The following is an 18,502-nucleotide window of genomic DNA, read 5'->3' on the forward strand; positions in this document are numbered from 1 at the left end:
AGGTCAAGCAAAATCTATGGAGAGAAAAACAGTTAACATTTCAGGCCCATAAGCTTTCACCAGACTTGAAACAATAACACGATTTCCCGATCCACAAACGCTGCCAGGTTGGAGTATTCTAGCATTTTCTGTTTTTATTTCAGATTACCAGCATTCGTACTATTTTGCCCTTGTATAAGGGTAAGGAAGACTTGGAAAGGGACCATGTGAAGGTCAGAGAAGGGTAGAAATTGGAAGCAAAATTAGATGAAATTTTCCGCTTCAGGGTGAATGTAATAAACAGCACCAATATGGTGATCAATGTACTGGAAAAAGAGGTTAGGGCAGAGGCCCTGAGTAGGACAGGAAACAAGGAATGTTTCACATACCCTACAAAAAGGCAGCCAAACCTAGGACCCATGCAGGTACCCATAAGAACATCTTTTATTTGGAGGGAGTGAGTTGAGTTAAAGGTGAACTGAGAACAGGTCCAGCCAGATGAAGGATGGTTGTGCTGGATGGAGACTGCTGGGGCCTCCACTGAAGGAAGAAGCCAAGAGTGCTCTAACAGTCTTGGTGGGAGTAGAGAAGAGATTGGACATCCATGGTGAACAGGAGACAGAGCCAGGAAATTGGAAACTGTTAAAGTAATGGAGGACATTTGAAGGGTCATGGATGTAGATGGGAAGAGACTGGACAAAGTGAGAAATAAAGTCAAGATAGAAATCAGTCCAATGAGGTAGGAACAGGCTAAAATGACAGGTTTACCAAAATAGTGCTGTTTGTGGATCTTAGGAAGAATGTAGAAGTGGGCTGTTTAGGGTTGGGGCTATGATGTTGGATGCAATGGGAAGATTTCCAGAAGTGCTGAGGTCAGTGACAGACCTAGAGACATTGGCGGATGTTCAGTAGTGGGGTCATGGTCTAGGGGAGGTAAGAGGAAGTATCAGAGAGTTGGGATTTGGCCTCTGCAAGGTAGAGTTCAGTTCGCCAGGCAACAGCACCACACCCTTGTCATCTTAAACTTTTTGCAGTGTACTCACTGCTGTAATGTAACACCATACCAAATATTTCAATTCCATTTTTCTTAAGCATAATCCCAGTTTCTGCATATGCAGCAGCCTCAAAAACTAACCAGCTATTTTGAAATATGAAGTTATGCTTGGTTCAGAACATAACTGTTTCAACTGAATAAACCTTGTCTAAATGAAAGATTCTTCACCACCAAGATTCTTCTATGCTTGCCCATTAATGTATTATCAGAAATTTATCACACTCTTGCACAATGGCACTACTAATTTATTGAATAGGCAGAGAGCTGTGGTTGAATGTTATATTGTTAAATCTGCGACACCTCCTATTACTACTGTCCATTGTTTCAACAAATATTTTGTATACAATGCCACAGTAAAACATGCCCAGGCATTTCACAGAAGAGTTATTAAACAAAATTTGCCACTAAGCCAGATGACCAAAAGCTTGGTTAAAGAGGTAGTTTTTAAAGAAGTGTCTTAAATGAGGTAGCAAGGGGGAGAGGTTTGAAAGGGAATTCCAGGGCTTAGGGTTTTGACAGCTGAAGGCATGGCCATCAATGATGGCGCTATTAAAATCAGGAGTACTTAAGAGGCCAGAATTGAAGGAGCATTCTGACATCTGACAGCAGCATTCGGACAGGGCACTCTGGTCAACTCCTTGATCACCTCCTCTTTCCACAGCACCTTCCCAGTGCAAACACAGATGTCCTTTTGCTTCCTCACTTCCCACTGTTCGTGGCCCCAAATACTAATTCCAGGTGAAACAGCTATTTACTTATACCAGCCATTTTTGTCTTGCACCATCATCCCTTTTGCCATTCACTCTACTACAGAGCTTGCTTTTGTTCTTTCCTATCCTTCCCTCACCCCTTTCCCTGCCTCTGTACATGCTTAAAATCTGTTGCATCCCTTTCCTCATATCTAATGAAAGGTCACAGATCCAAAACACTGAGTATTTCCAGCATTTACTGTTTGAAATCAGATTTCCAACATCCACAGCATTTTGTTTTTGTTTTCTGGAGGTTAGTGAGGCTGGAGGAGTTTTGAGATAGGGAAGGGTGAGGCAATGGTGGGCGTTGAAAACAAGGATGAGAACTTTAAAATTGAGACATTGCTTAACCAGCATGTGGTCAACAATCACAGGGGTGATCAGTGAATGGGACTTTGCTGTGTCCTACATTGCATTGAATTTTGGGTGACCTCAAATTTACAGAGGGTAGAACTTGCAAGGCCAGCCAGGAGTGTGCTGGAATAGTCAAGTCTAGAACAATGGCATGGATTTCAGTTAACCTATTCTGTAGGTACTCAAATTACCAGTCATACTCAGAATAAAAAAGGAATGGTTCCTTGTACTATTTGATAGTCCATCTTTTAAAATCCTAAAACGAGCATTTAAAAATGAAATTAAACTTCATTTTTTTGTAACAGTCAACAGTAGACAACCCTTGTTCTAAAAACTGCATGTAGATTGTTACAATAATGGTCAGCAGTGAGCGCAGAGGCTCAAAACAGGATTCAAAATTCTTCTAAATTAGTGAGTTGAAACAGCTCCAAGAGTTTCACAAAGAAGATATCTTTTCTAGTAATAGACCTACCAATCTAGAGAAAAACAAGAAAAGGAAATGATTTTTGAGAAAGCAATTAAAACAGTCACCTGCACTATACAAATCTCTTTGGCATTATTTCAATATTTTATAAAGAATGTTGCAGTGTGCAAAAAATGTTCTTTTCAGCAATGCTGCAGTTCATAGAAAAAGGATTTTATTAAGGAAAGTGGAGTACAAACTCTTAAGATTTGCTTCTCAAATGATTTATTTACTATAATACATTGTAGATATGTCAAAATCTTAAGAGTTTTCATATCAGTCCCACTGAGGCAAATGACAACACTGAGGAAAATGAGTTGTTTTCATAGTCAACTAGCACCCAAACCTACACAAACATATACTAGCTGCGGAATGTGTACCAAATGATTAACAATTCTCTGAAAATAGTATTCTTACAATATCTTCAAATAGCTGCAAATTTTTAACTGCTTAGGAACTAAAGTAGAATTGATGCCATTCATAAAGCCAGCTTCCCCACCAAGTACTGACTACATCCCACTCAGCTCACCAATTTATTTTACATTAAATTTAAGGAAAACTTACAGCACTTAACTCAAATTAACAAAACTTCTACTTAAAGCAGAATTATTTTACAGCAAAATGGGTACCGATTTAAAAAGAAAGTGTTTTTTTTTAAAAACAGGATGTTACATACATGTAAGTTGAACAATATAAGGTAAAATAATCTAAATAAATTTTAGTACAAAATGCCACAGGAAGTAACAGGAATACAAGCTTTACAAAATTATACATAAACCGTTGTGTGTAATTGCCAATACCCAAAATATTTATTGCTGTGTTAGCAATGTTTAATTCATAACAGTTTACTTGTTAGGGTCACATTAAAATGAGTTAACAAAAACAAGGAGCACTTATAGCTATTTAATACACCATCTTTATTGCAAACACAACATGTGAAAGCCATATAATTGAAGATTATGGAAAGATTTACAATCTCATATGAAAAATGACTTTCCTATACACCCAATATTTTCCCAATTCTTCCCAAAGAGGAAAATTATCTTTAAAAATGCATTAGGATAAGGTACAAGACCAATCAGGAGTTAAACACATGCATTATTTTCCAACGATTAAGGATGCTATAAAAGTCTACATTTTATCCTTTAAATGAAACAAATGCAGTAAGACAGAGGATAAAATGGCGGTAATTTTAAGCTCAGTCTTTTCTCCTGAACTGATCCTTATTGTGCTGTTGGTCATTAAAATAAGTGGATTCTTCCCATAACAAAAAGAATCATCACAATTCTATTACCAGTAAACAGAAGGTGCAGTAGACATCAAGTCTTTTACAGTAGACCTGGCAATTTTTCTTAAAACTATATTTTCAGAAGCAGTGCAAATGTTGGGAGGCTGCTAATGACAGCATGTCCATCTACCCACCCACACATATATGTAAGGACACAAACACCATGACTCCCAAAACAGCACAAATAAAAGGTCAAATCCAGTCAAACAGTTGGATTTTTTTCTATTATATTGTTGGTTGAGAAATATATTTGACTTCATTTTGTACAATTTAGTGTTATTCAGAACTGTTGAAAAGTTTGTGAAGAAAACAACCACAAAAAAAAATCCACAGAAACTGTCAAGATTGCTTTTCTTTCATGCAGCAAGTGGAATGTATTTATTGCAGCAAGTTTGTTTTGTACACAGTAATTTCAGAAATTCCATTAATATCCACAGTTAGAACTGTCTCCTTTGGAAAGTGATGAAAGGAATTATGATTGATCTTAAAGCAATGATGCTATTATAGTTTGCAAATGCATAACCTTTTTAGGTCTTCCAAACTTCAGCAATTGGGTTGTCAGACATCCAACTTAGTGCTTCCAGTAATGACATCTGTTCCTATTTTCCTCATATGATATCAAGTTGATCTGTCTGTATCTGTGTTTGGAACTGTTGAGATGGTGGTGGCGGCGGCGGCGGCGGCAACGATGGCAGTGGTAATAATGGTTCTACCAACTGACCAGTACAAGGCTCCTCAGGAGGGGTGAACGTTTCTACAATTTCCCCATTGTAAAAGAGGAACTGGTATTGCTGAATAAATGTCTCAATTGCAGATTGATTCACTGCAGCATTGGTAAGGCCATCTGGTCTCAGGAAGGTAGGCCAAAAACAAATGGCAAGATTATCTGCTATCATACGATTTGTTTTGCTCTGCTGACTAACCCTGCAACAAAACAGAACACAAGAAAAATGTCAGATCTGTTTTTAATTACAAATTCATCACCATTATTAACTTTAAACATTAATTATGGAAGTCCGCCTCAGATCTCCTGTTCTAGCTGGTTTCTAGTTCAGATGACTAAATACTTTTTAATAACCACCACTTTGTAAAACACAGCAGTTACAGAATTGAAGGTTTGCAACCTTCTGGCAAAGAAATGTCAAGGACAGAATTAATTAGCTTTGATGAGTAAATTATAGATTTGATATCTATTCATCCTGAAAAAGTATCACTTCAAATTCTCCCAAATTATTAACCATACTTTCAAGGCAGTCAGTTAATACTGTTTATTGTAATGTTTGGGAAAAGACAATCTGGTCAAAAGTATAGCTTAACGAGGATAAAGTATTATTCAGTAATTTTCCCAGCTTCTTCCTATGGTGCACAAACATAATGTCTATTATTTGTTTCCATATATCTTTTCTGGTATTTATTTTTAGGCAAGCATTTGATAAAGTGCCACATAACAGTCCTACTAGCAAAATTAAAGCCCTTGGGATAAAAGGGAACGTGAGAGATGGAAAACAGTAGTAGTGAACAATTCGGACTGGAGGACGGTATACACCAGGATTTGCCAGGGGTCGTTACTAGGACCACTGCTGAGTTGGGTGTGCAAGGCACAACTTCAAAATTTGTGGATGACACAAAACTTGGAGATTTGGTGAACTGTGAGGAAAATAGTGATAAGACAGTCTGATGGAATGAGTGGACACTGGCAGGTAAAACTTAATGCAGAGAAGTGCAAAGTGATACATTTTGGTAGGAAGAATTAAGAGATACAATACAAAATAAAGGGTACAATTCTAAAGAGGAGGCAAGAACAGAGGGGCCTGGGGGTAAATGTGCTCAAATCATTGAAGGTGGCAGGAAAGGTTGAGAATGCAATTAATAAGCTTTACAGGACCCCAGGCTTTATAAATAGAGGCAAGTACAAAAGCAAGAGAGTTCAGATTCTTTATAAAATACTGGCTTGGTCTCAGCTGGAGTATCGTGGCCAATTCTGGGCACCATACTTTAGGAAGGATCTGAAGGCTTTAGAGAGATTACAGAAAAATTTACAAGAATGGTTTGAGGGATTAGGGGAATTCAGTTATGAGGTCAAATTAGAGAAGCTGAGCTGTTCACCTTAGAGAAAAAAAAGTTGAGAAGAGTCATGAGGGGTCTAGACAGGATAGTTAAGAGAGAAAGAAATCCCATTGGCAGAAGGGCCGAGAACCAGAGGATCCCGATTTAAGGTGAATGGCAAAAGAACCAACACTGACATGAAGAACTTCTTTACACAGCGAGTGGTTAAGAGCATAGGAAATAGGAGCAAGAGTAGGCCATTCAGTCCTATTGAGCCCGCTCCACCATTCAATGAGATCATGGCTGCTCTGTTACTTCAACACAATTTACTTGCACTATCCCCTTATCCCTTGATGTTTTTAATATGTGGAAATCTATCAATCAATCTCAGTCTTGAACATACTCAGCGACAGAGCCTTCACAGCCTTCTGGGGCAGAGAATTCAAAAGATTCACCAGCCTCTGAGCGAAGAAATTCCTCCTCATCTCAATCTTAAAAGGTATGGTTCTAGGCACCCCCAGCCAAGGGAAACATCCTTCCTGCATCCACACTATCAAGCCCTGTAATAATTTTGTATATTTGAATGAGATCATCTCTCATTCTTCTAAACCCCAGAGAATAAAGGCCCAGTCTATTTAATCGTTCCTGATAGAACAATCCCTCCATCCCAGGAATTAACTTAGTGAACCTTTGTTGTATTCCCTTTATGGCAAATATATATTTCCTTAGGTAAGGAGGCCAAAACTGGACACAATACTCTAGGTGAGGTCTCACCAAGGCGTTATATAATTGCAGCAAGACATCTTTACTCCTGTACTCAAATCCTTTTGCAATGAAGGCCAACATACCATTTGCCTTCTTAATTGCTTGTTGTACCTGCATGTTAGCTTTCAGTGACTCGTGAACAAGGGCACCCAAATCCCTCTGAAGCTCTAATAAAAACAGAAAATGCTGGAAAAACTCAGCAGGTCTGGCAGCATCTGTGGAGACAGAAACAAGAGTTAACGTTTCGAGTCTGTATGACTGTTCTTCAGAGTTAAAGAGTAGAAATGCGATGGAATTTATACTGCTTGAGAGGGGGTGCAGCAGGTGGGACAAGATAGAAGGTCAGGGATAGGTGACAGCTAAGGAGAGATTGACAAAGATGTCATAGACACAATACAAAGGGAGTGTTAATGGTAGTGGTAAAGAGTGAAGAAGGTGCTGATAGTGGCATAAAGGTAAGATAGCAGAAGGTGTTAAGAGGAGAACAAGGGTTACCACTCTGTGAAAGCAAAACATAAAAACAAGGTACAGATGGCCCTGTAAGGGGGGAGGCTGGCGATAAAAGGATAAGAAAATGAACAAATAAAATAAAATGAAATTTTAAAAATATAAATTTCAATTAATAAATAAAAATTGGATTAAAAAAGGGGTGAAGATGGAGGAGCGAGTTCATGGTCTCAAGTGGTTGAACTCGATGAAGGCTGTAAGGTGCCTAATCGAAAGATGAGGTGCTGTTCCTCCAGTTCGTGCTGGGCTTAACTGGAACTTTGCAACTGCCAAGGACAGACATGTGGGCATGAGAGCAGGATGGTGTGTTGAAATGGCAAGTGACAGGAAGGTCTGGGTCATGCTTGCGGAATGAGCAAAAGGCAGTTGAAAGGAGTGCTTGGGGCTTTGGGTGGTGAGGAGGTAAAGAGGTAGGTGTTGCACCTTCTGTATTAAATCCATCACATTTCTACTTCTCTTTAGCTCTGAAGAAGAATCATATGGACTCAAAATGTTAACTCTGTTCCTCTCTCCACAGATGCTGCTAGGCCTGCTGAGTTTTTTCAGCATTTTCTGTTTTTATTTCAAATTTCCAACATTCGCAGTATTTTGCTTTTATCCCTTTGAAGTTCAACACTTATCAGCCCCCCTCTAAGAAATACTCTGCCTTTCTGTTCTTCCTACCAAAATGGATAACCTCACATTTCTCCACCTTGTATTCCATCTGCTGAATATTTGCCCACTCACTTAGCCTCTCCAAATCCCCTTCAAACGTCTTTGCATCCTCCTCACAACTCACAACCTACTTTTGTGTCATCTGCAAATTTGGAAATATTACCTTTAATCCACACATCCAAATCATTGATATAGATTGAGACTTACTGGGGCCCAAGCACTGATCCTCACAGTATCCCACTAGTCACAGCCTGCCAACCTGAAAATGACCCATTTATTCCTACTCTGTTTTATGTCGGTTAACCAGTTCTCAATCCATGCCAGTACATTACCCCGAATCCCACGTGCTCTAATTTTATCAACTTCTTGTCTGGGACCTTACCAAAAGCTTTCTGAAAATCTAAATATGCCACATTTCCTGGTCTATTCTGCTGGTTACATCCTCAAAAAACTCCAAAAAGGTTTGTTAAATATGATTTCCCTTTTATATCCATGTGGACTCTGCCCAATCATAACATTATTTTCTAAGCGCCTTATGACATTTAAGACTCTAGTCTCTGATTGAACTACATCACTTTCAAAATTCATGTAAAATTCTATCATTGTCATGAAAATATAATAATTTTCATAATATCATTTGAGATTTATTGTAAAGATAGGTTAACTAATCTAAAATAGCCCACTACCTAGTTGGTTCTTCAATGTACTGCTCTGGAAAACCATCGTGCATACATCCCAAGAATTCGTCCTCCATTAGTACTAATTAGGTTTACCCAGTCTATATGTAAATTGAAATCCCCTAATGACTACTGTATTACCCTTGTTACATGCACCTCTAAATTCTTGATTTATACTGTGATTCACATTATCACTGCAGTTTGTGGCCTATAAGCAACTCCCACCAATGCTTTCTGACTCTTGCTGTTTCTTAGCTCCACTCAAACGGATTCCACGTCTAGATCAATAGAACTAAAGTAATCTCTCACTATGCTACTAATGTCCTCTTTAATTAACGGAGCTACCCCACCACCTTTTCCAAGCTCCCTGAATGTTGCATACCCTTGGATATTCAACTTCCAGCTTTGGTTTCCTTGTAGCCACATCTCTGTAATCAGGTCATACATATGAATTTCTACTTGAGCTGACAATTCAACTGTTTTATTGTGAATGCTACAGGCATTCAGATACAGAGCCCTTAATTCAGTTCTTTTACGGTTTTTGTAAACTCTGGCCCTATTCGCTGGCATATTTTTAAGTTTGCAATTACTGTCCCTTTCTGCCCATACTCTGATTATTACCTTTATAGCTATCTTAATCCATTACCTGGTCATTTCCCCTTAATTTACTCAATCTTCTCCTACATGATCACTTCCCCCCACCCCCCCTTCCTTTAGTTTAATTAGGTTAGGATCTGGAATGCACTGCTGAGAATGTTGGAGGCAGCTTCAATCATGGCTTTCAAAAGGGAATTGGATAAACGCCTGAAGACAAAAGATTTGCAGAATTAATGGAAAAGGGCAGAGAAGTGGGATTAGCTGAGTTGCTCTTGCAGACAGCCAGCACGCACATGACAGACCAAATGGTCTCCTTCTGTGCTGTAACCTATGATTCTACGAAAAGCCCAAACTGAAATAGAACTGTACAGTGAATCACAAAAGCGTTGCAGCATCAAGCAAAACAGGCATCAAAATCAGCTCTGGTCAATGTAAAATGCACCAGAAAGACCACCCCAGTGCTTTCCCCATTGTTTATTTTTGGATTGCACAACAATAACTATCATAGGACAGTGGCTATAGCTCAATGTCTGCCATTTGCACTTGGTGTTAAAGACCAACTCCCCTCGAGGTGAACAGTAGCATGGATTTCAAATACCTGGGGAAAAATGACTGACCTAATAGGATCAATTCCTTTTCCAAAAATATGTAAGATGATTTAACCTGTTGGGTTGCACTGTCACTTTTATTGTTCAGAGTTCAGTGTGCTTAACTTCCAATGTTTTCCCCCCTTTTCTTCCACATATTTCAAATGCTCCTGGTTCATTATCCTGCAGACCATCAGATTTGCTATTTCCATGAAATGGATATGTCCACGAATCATCTTGAATATCTGCACTCTTCTCCATACCCAATATCTAAGTAAGAAAGGAATGCATTGCCTTATTGCGTATAAACTATGCACAAACTGATCTGAGGGTAGTCAATCCATCAGGGTGAACAGGGGTATTATTCATCCTTTCCCATCTTGGATGTTGCTTCTCTTTCCAAAGGCATGAATGGTGATGAACAATTAAGCAACATTTCAAAGATGGCAGAGCCCAGCTATTAAAAGACAAAGCTGGAGTGATTGCAACCATCTTCTGCCAATACCAACAGGCCTCCATTATCACCAAAACCAGTCTTCAGGCAATATGATTCCATCTATGTAACATCAAGAAATGGCTGAGCACACTGGACACAGCAGAAGACTATGGGCCCTAACAATAAACCAGCTGTAGTGCTGAAGACTTGTGGTCCAGAACTTTCCATGCCTCCAGTCAACCTGTTCTACAACATTCATAATACCAGTATCTAAAGTGGAAAATTGTCCAGGGATGTCCTGTCCACAAAAAGCAGGACAAATCATAGCCATCCAATTACTGCCACATCAGCATACTCTCAATCATCAGCAAAGTGATCGAAGGAGTCGCAACAGCACTAACCAAACAGCACTTACTCACCAATAATCTACTCACCAATGCTCAGATTGGGTTCCGCAAGACCACTTAGCTCCAGACCCTCATTACAGCCAAAAATGGACAAAAGAGCCGAGCTCCAGCAGTTAGGCAAGTGACTGCCCTTGGCATCGAGGCAACATTGGCTGACGTCAAGGAACTCGAGTAATATTAAAAATAATCAGGGGAAAACGTTCCATCAGCTGCAGTAATGCCCAGCAAAGGAAGATGGCTGCAATCGTGGGAGACTCTCAGCTCTGAGGCATCACTGCAGGGATTCATTAGGCCCAAACATTTTCAAATGTTTTATCAATAACCTTCCCTCTATCATAAGGTCTGAAGTGGGAATGCTCGCTGATGATTGCGCAGTTTCACTTCCACTCGCAACTTCTCGGGTACTGAAGCAATTCATGCCCATGTCCAGCAAGACCCAGACAACATTCAGTCTTGACAAGTAGTGTTCATGCCACAAATCTGCTTCATCACCTTTCAAAAGTTAACAGGGCATGGGCCTGCCAAGTGATGCCAACATCCCATGAATTAATAAATAAAAGCAATGTGTCTCAAGTGGTTTGTGAGCCCATTGTTGCATATTTAGAAGCATCTGTGGTGCTTCTACTATGATAGCTGTTAGCTAACTTATTATGATGATCAACCAGATGTCACATTTAAGAATGGTTTCTGGTTAGGCATGGCACTATATAAGGTCTAGTTAATTCCTGCTGCACAAGTCGTTCATCATTATGAAGGGGGCTTTCTTATCAGCCTGTTTTACTATCAATTAGATTGATGGTTTTGAAAGTGTTTTTTCTATGAAAATGCAGTCGATATGTATACATGTATGTATAATTAACAATGGGAAAATGTATATGGGGTTTAAACATAAAGGGCAGGACTTTCAGGTCGGCGTGCACCCAACCTGCTTGAGTGTAAAATAGCGTGTGATGATGTTGGGCGATATTTTGGTTGGCAGACACGCGTAAAAGTTGGAAGCGCGTCCGCCGACAGTTAAGAGGGTAATTAAGCCCATTAAAGTTGTAATTGTCCCCGATTTTACACAGTCCATCCAACCTTATGGTTGGCGGACGGGCGAATCGGCCAGGCGGCCTTCTCATTTTCCAAGAAAACCTCACCTAAGGGCAGGATGAGGTTTCCGTTATTAAATATTAAAAAATCTATGGACAGAATTTTTATAATGTATATGTTCAGGTGACTGTTTGTGATGCTTGGACATTTTTGTTCTGATTTTAAAATCTTTATTTAATACTTTTGAAGTCAGCTCCCTGAGGCAGCTCTCTGCCTTCAGGGAGCTTTCATCCCGCGCTCACGTCAGCACCTACCCTCCTCCTGCTCCTACCCCAGCAAGCCCTGAGCATTTCAGCAAGCACTTCATGCTGGTTGGCTGTTAATTGGCCAGCTGACGTGAAATTGCGGTCAGGGGCTGATAGCAGTCAGTGGTCTATTGCCTGGCCGCTCCTGGGCCTGCTGATCGTGCCTGCGTGCCGACCTAAAAATCCAGCCCAAAGAGATTTACGATGGGGAGGTAAGAGCTTGGAAGTTCCTTTACCAGTTATTTGATGAGGAAAAGCTCTGATCATATTATGCCTGAAAAGCCACTTTCATTTTGAAGATGGTAGTTTGTACAGCTACATCTGAAAGTATTACTTTTTTTTAAACCAGAGATCAGGACTCATGGTATTAGCCTTTGATGACATCAAGGGATTTCTTTGCTTTCAATTTAACAGATAGGAAATCAAAATCTTTATTTTACTCTAGTCTTATTTCAATTAACTTGAGGAATGCTTGTTCCTATTCTCCTACGATTTTAACTGCAGGTGGGAATGCAGCCTGTTGAATGGCTGGCTCATCTGGGAGTAGTGGCAGGGATACTTGGTCAGCTTTAAGGGTCAAACCTCATTAGCAAGCTGCTTGTCAACTAAAATGGGAGTTACAATTGGGTGGCTTGGAGGTTGCTGCCAGAGTCCTGGAAGAATGATCCCTGGCACAAGCCAAGTGAATCGGTTCAGCACTGGAAAAGAATTGCAGTTAGGAGAGGAGGTGAAAGGTGTGGCTCAAGCAGTCCAAGGTTTATTTGTGGGGCCCGGAGCACCGTTCCTGCTTCATATGGCCCATAAAGACTGTAATAATTAATATCTGACCTTCTTCCGGCCCTTGATCTCAACAGATTTGGCTGGACAAAAAGTCATTCCTACTGTCTCATTCAGAGCTGTTAAAATCAGCAGTCTGTCTCAATTGTCCCATCAAAGCCCCATATTTGTATGTAAAGCTTTAAGTGGGTGTGCAAATGCAGTCAGCCCTATTGGGATGGGACAGAGTATCCACTCTATTTTAATGGCACCTCCTCACTCACCCACCCCCAGCCCAGTTTGTGTCAGACAGGGGAAGTTACTGATCAACTACCAAGGAAGGGCAACGAGATGCAATATAATTGCCTCTTTAGCTCAAAACTGCCAGTAAATACCTGCTCAGAAATCATATCGGGATTTGATGCTCCATTTGCCAATACTCAAGCTTTTCAATTTAAAAGAATTACTGCATTTTTATGGGTTTGGAAAGGATTCATAGATGCATGCAGTACCGTGCAGGTTATATAATGTTCGATCATCTGAATTGTGTGATTACAGTGCCAGGCTTGGCTCAATAATAGCAGCTTCACTTCTAAACTGTCCCACTTCAGAGACTCAAGCATATAATCTAGGCTGACACTTCAGTGCTGTACTGAGGGAGTGCCACACTGTCAGATGTCCTGTATTTCAGGTGAGATGTAAAATCAAAGCCCCGTCTCCCCTCTCAGTTGGATGTAAAGGTCCCATGGAACTATTTCAAAAGCAGGGGAGGTCTCCCTGTGCCAGGTCCATATTTATCCCTCAGCCAATAACACAAACAGATTATCAGGACATTTCCATTCTGCTGTGTGTGGGACCTTGCTCATTGCACATTAGCTGCCATGTTTCTTTCAACAGTGGCTACACTTAAAAAAAGCTACTTCACTGTAAAAGTACTTGTTCAGTAGTAAAAGGTGCTCTAATCAAGTTTTTTCTTTTATTCTGGTGGAACGTCTCATTACCTTCTGAATGCTAGAGGGGTTGCAAACCTCTGACTATTTTCTGCCCCCCACCCTCTTTCACAATTCAACCTTACTGGGCAATTGTACCTAAGCAAATCAGACATAGCAGGGCTAGAATTGAATCCAGAACATTGCAATATCTTCTAGGGCTGCAACTGAATGTATTTCTGGATCTTTATCACAATGACCCAGATTTTAGCTGTTGTAATGATAACAAAACGGTCAGCATTCACCGTCATTACAACGATGAAGCCAACAGCAATTCTGGCATCCGTACATGTGCAGTTAAATGTGGAAACGTAGGTGGTTTCAAGCTCCTCCACTGGGTGGGTTGTTAAGTCCCTGCAGGTGGAAATCTTAAGAAATTACGTGAATTGATGTGAACTTTCACTTTTTATACTTACAATTTCACTGTAAAAAAAACCCTGTTGAATGAGGTGCAATTGAGTTTTTAAAGGTGTACAAGTCTCTCTGGCCCTGGAAACTAATTTTGTATTTGTGGAATGTCAAATTTCTCCATTATGATAGAAGTTTCACTGGTTTTTAAATATGAAAGTTATTGTTAGTTTATGATCCTTCAACTTCTGCCTTAATCTCCAAGCCCCAATTTTTATTTCGCTCTTTGTAAATGATTAAAAACTCAAGGATAATCAGTGTATTTTGCTTTCTGATTTGCTTGATGTGAGAATTCTTCAGTGTGGTTGGCTTCTTAGCCTAGTTGACACCACTGTTTCTGGACATCGGAGGTCCCATTTAGTTGGCACCAGAATCAAATTAATGCCAGCAAAGGTTAAATACACACAATAGAGACTAGGAGATCTTTGTGGCCAGCAGCAAGCAGTGTCACTTCGCTACTGATAGCAAAATCCAATACAATGTGTTGTACATGGTATGCCAGGCATACACTCAGATCGCTAACAAACCCTCGCCAACTGGGAAAAGGCACCCAAATGAACAAGTTTTAACCCAATCTGAAAAAATGGGTATTCAATGTAGCCTTGTGATGACAAGTTCCTCCAGACTTGAATCTTTCTTGAAACACTATGATCTTATTCTTTCAGTGACCAGATTAAGTTCTGACCTACCTGTTTAAATGGGTAATAATGTATTTGAAAACTTCATAGTTTACTGTAGGAAATTTCTTCAACAATTCCTTAAGAGCATTCAGTTTTTCTGTCCTATCCGTCAGTCCTGCAAGATAAAAATAAACTATTTTATTGCTTTGTCCTTTGATGTCAATTTCTTCTGGCAAACACTTTGACTAAATAACTGGTTCCAAGATAAAACGTATTACCAGTAGAGTCACTGTATAAACCTATGGCTGTACAGGTGAAATAAACATAACCAACCAGCTCTGAAGCTGTGCGCCTTGTAAGGTGCCTTTGCTGCTCTAGCGACTCATCTTTAAAGTACTCATCTTTAAAGTACCTAAAGAATTTTCACACTGAACACGAGGAAGAGAAAAGTCACAGGGACATTGTCAGGACACTGACATCAGCGGCATGTCAATTCGGTGATTGTTGGTACTTAGTAAGGTTTCTCTCCGTAGTCTTCCACCAGGGGCAGGATATTCAGGTTATCAGGCAGGTGGAGCGGCCAGGAAATGGCCCACCGCCTCCAATTGGCCCTTAACGCAATTTCACACTGGCTGGCGAACTAATGGCCTGCCAGCATGAAAGGCATGCTGAGATGCTCAGCGCTGCCGGGGTGGGGGCAGGAGGAGGGCAAGTGCAAAAGTCTGCTCATGCGTGGGGGGGCATGCACTGAAAGCTCCCTGAAGGCAGGGAAGTGCTTCAAGAAGCTGAAGAATTTTCAAATCAAAAATAAAGAAAAAATGTGAAATAAGGAAAAAATGTCCCCGCATAGGACTCACTCACATGAACAGAAACATAATAAAAAATTATGTCAAATCATTTTTTTAAGTTAATATCGGAAACCTCATCCCGTCAGTGAATGAGGTTTCCTCAAAAATCCAAAGGCCATCTGACTGAGTCACCCACCCACCAACCACAAGGCTGGATGGGCAGCGAAAAATAGCGTTAATTAATACTTTAATGGCCATAATAGGCCTCTTAATTGTTGACGGCCGCGCTGCCGACTCGCGCGCGCCCACCAACTGAAATATCATGCAAGTGCGCGATGACATCGGGACGCTCGCCCGGCATCATCACACACTATTTCACGCTCAGGCCGCCCCAGGAAATTTTTTTTTTTTTTTTTTACACAGGTGCACATTGAGTTCAGTCGATGGTCACTTTAATGGAAAACGTTCAACAGATTTTCCTTAAATGAGTCCTTAGAGGGCATGGAGATTAAGGTTTGTGGACGATTGTTCCAGTCTTTAATTGTTCTTGGGGGAAAAAGAGGTTAGCAAAAGGAAGTATGTTTGGGAGTATACAGTTGGCGCTTTTGGTTATGAACTCTTCAAGCTCGGTCACTTGTAGGCTTAATGTACTGCTTAGAAATATTTAATTGTTCATTCAAAATTTTATAAAGGCACATCAACCTATGGGGTTTCCTTCAGTTCTGGAGCTGTGCCAGCCTAGCAATATGACTAATCAGGAGACACTAGAATCTAGCGAATAATTGTTTGTAACGAAATAAAGCTTCATCAGTTGAACATTCACAAGGGGGGGTAATGTTTTTGGTAGCATATGGGTCCCAAGCGGCTACACCATGCTCTAACCAATGTCTGGTACAGCATCTCCTTCAGTGCAGTTTAAAGGTGATGCAAGTTTCATTTCACAAACCCAAGCATTTTGGATGCTTTGAAAGCTGCACATTGACTTTGTACATTTCACTTTAAAGTGTTTTGGATGTGGATTCCCAAGTAACAGCATTCTTTGATAACTTCAAAAGGAGGAATCATGCATTGTGTAGTTGGGTACTGATGGACATCAAGTATTGCTGACTCGCATGATGTTACATTTCTCTACATTGAATTTCATTCTCCATATATTGGTGCATTTAATGAGATTTTTTCTTGAAGGTTAACCTAATCTGTTGCTCCAGTAATGCCTCTGCAGACTAGGCAGTCACCTGTAAAGATTCTGATCTAGCTTGATATTCCTTCCTGGACGTCATTTATAAAGAGGAGAAACAAATGTAGCCAAAGATAGTACTTTGGGGCATGCCACTTAAGACTGGTTCTCAGTTTGAAGCTTCCCCATCACTGTGACTCTTTGCAAATAAATGTTCTTAACTATTGCTTGGTATTTCCTTGGACCCCATAATGACCTAGTTGGTCAGTAGCTTTCTTCCTCTCCCAAATCCCTTCGGTGCACTCCTTTAGATCTATTCCCAGTTCATTTTCTGCCCAGAGAAGCAAACATTAAAGGTGATATTACTGAAATTTGAACTAACCCAATTTACAGGTCAGAAAAGGATACCTGGTTGTGCTTGGGACATGAAGGAGGATTTGTTCAAGAAACAGGAAAGACCATAGACTAAAAAAAATACACATACATGCATATTTCAATAGAAAAATTATGAGACCTAATTGGGAGATTGGAAAATTTCAATCGAGCCGTGAGTAGAATTTTAAAAATACTTATAGATTCATTGCGATTTATTCTTCAAAAAAAAGGTACCTTGGTTTGTAAAACATAAAAAATGAATATTAAAAGATAAACATATTGGTAACTGTACACAGTAGGCCAAGGGTGCAGTTGCTCTGTTTAATAACTTATTAACTCTTAATGACTCACTAACTCTACTTACCTCCCACTTGCTGCTTTCCAGCCTGACCCTCCTGCTCGCCATTCTTCTCTTGCTTTCTGCTTCCCTCCCAACACTCCCACTTGCTGCCTCCCTCCCGTTTGGTGCATCCCTCCTGCTCACTGACCCTCCTGCTTGCTGGCCACTTCCCTCTCCCCAACCCTTGCTGTGTGAGGGCTCAGGGGAGGGTAAGCAAGATTGGGGAAGCGAGCAAGGGAGTGGGAAGGGTTGCGAATGGGAAGGAGGCCATGAGCAGGAGAGAGGCAGTGAACAAGGTTGAGGCAGTGAGCAGGCCACAGGAGGGACAAGTGCAGGCCACGTAGAAAATACAGGGTGGATAAAACTTGATTTCTATCTGAAAGATTATTCTCTGCATACCATGGGATTAAAACCAGATACTACATTAGGAAAGCTAGAAACTTTTGAGTACTTAATGCCAAACTCAAAATCTGCTCTGTTACACTTTATATCTGTTTGAATTACTAAGAAATATTTAGGTGAAATAAATCCAGTGATCAACCAGAACATTACCGTTAGATATTTTCTAGGATTATTCCTTCTAGTTTACTCCAACATGTATCGAATTGGCCCAAAAGTTTCTAATAGTGTGTTACCTTGTTAAGTGACAACAGTGGACAATCTTAATTTTAATCAGGTACCATCCATCTAGAGATTGGTTTTCCCATCATTTACATTCCACAAACAATGGAAGAGATCTGGTCATATTCACATAGAAGAATAATACCTTCATCATCCATAGAATCAAAATGCCACTTAAATTTCAAATCAGGCAGAGAAGAAAAAGAAAAAAAGTGAGACTTTGCAAGAACTGGAATAAGGACTTAGCTTAGCATTGAATAAAAGTGTGATGGACCTAAAAAAGCCATCTTCCTTTACTGAAATTAAGGGATGTAACTTTCCCTGCAACAAACTTCGAATCAAGATGTGATGATGTTCAAGAGGGTTAATACAGGAGTTTATGCAGCAACAACGTCAAGGCATATGGAGGAACTAAACAATTTCCAGGAGAACAGGGTTTCCAAAGTCCATACTCAAACCTCAAAATAAGCAAAGGTTTGAGAATTGAAGTATCTTGACTAAGCTTTGTTTCAAACACTGATAAGCTTA

At 40.1% G+C, this 18,502-nt stretch overlaps 1 protein-coding gene across 2 annotated transcripts in view; it reads right to left on the reverse strand.

Moving 5' to 3' along the window:
* Positions 1 to 2,752: 2,752 nt before the first annotated feature.
* arhgap5 (Rho GTPase activating protein 5) overlaps positions 2,753 to 18,502 on the reverse strand; it is an 84,788-nt gene continuing 69,038 nt past the window's right edge. The window contains exons 6-8 of one of the 2 annotated variants that reach the window (XR_013579498.1): positions 14,743 to 14,848; positions 6,810 to 6,913; positions 4,689 to 4,811 (exon numbers count right to left, since the gene is read on the reverse strand). Coding sequence is in view for 1 of the 2 variants with exons in the window: in XM_078562839.1 (XP_078418965.1) it covers positions 4,496 to 4,811; positions 14,743 to 14,848 (422 nt within the window). In the remaining variant the exon portion in view is untranslated. Of the gene's footprint in view, positions 4,812 to 6,809; positions 6,914 to 14,742; positions 14,849 to 18,502 lie in introns of both variants that reach the window. The other variant, XM_078562839.1, reaches the window with a different exon arrangement.

This window comes from Cetorhinus maximus, chromosome 18, assembly GCF_964194155.1.
Source record: "Cetorhinus maximus chromosome 18, sCetMax3.hap1.1, whole genome shotgun sequence".
NCBI lineage: Eukaryota > Metazoa > Chordata > Chondrichthyes > Lamniformes > Cetorhinidae > Cetorhinus > Cetorhinus maximus.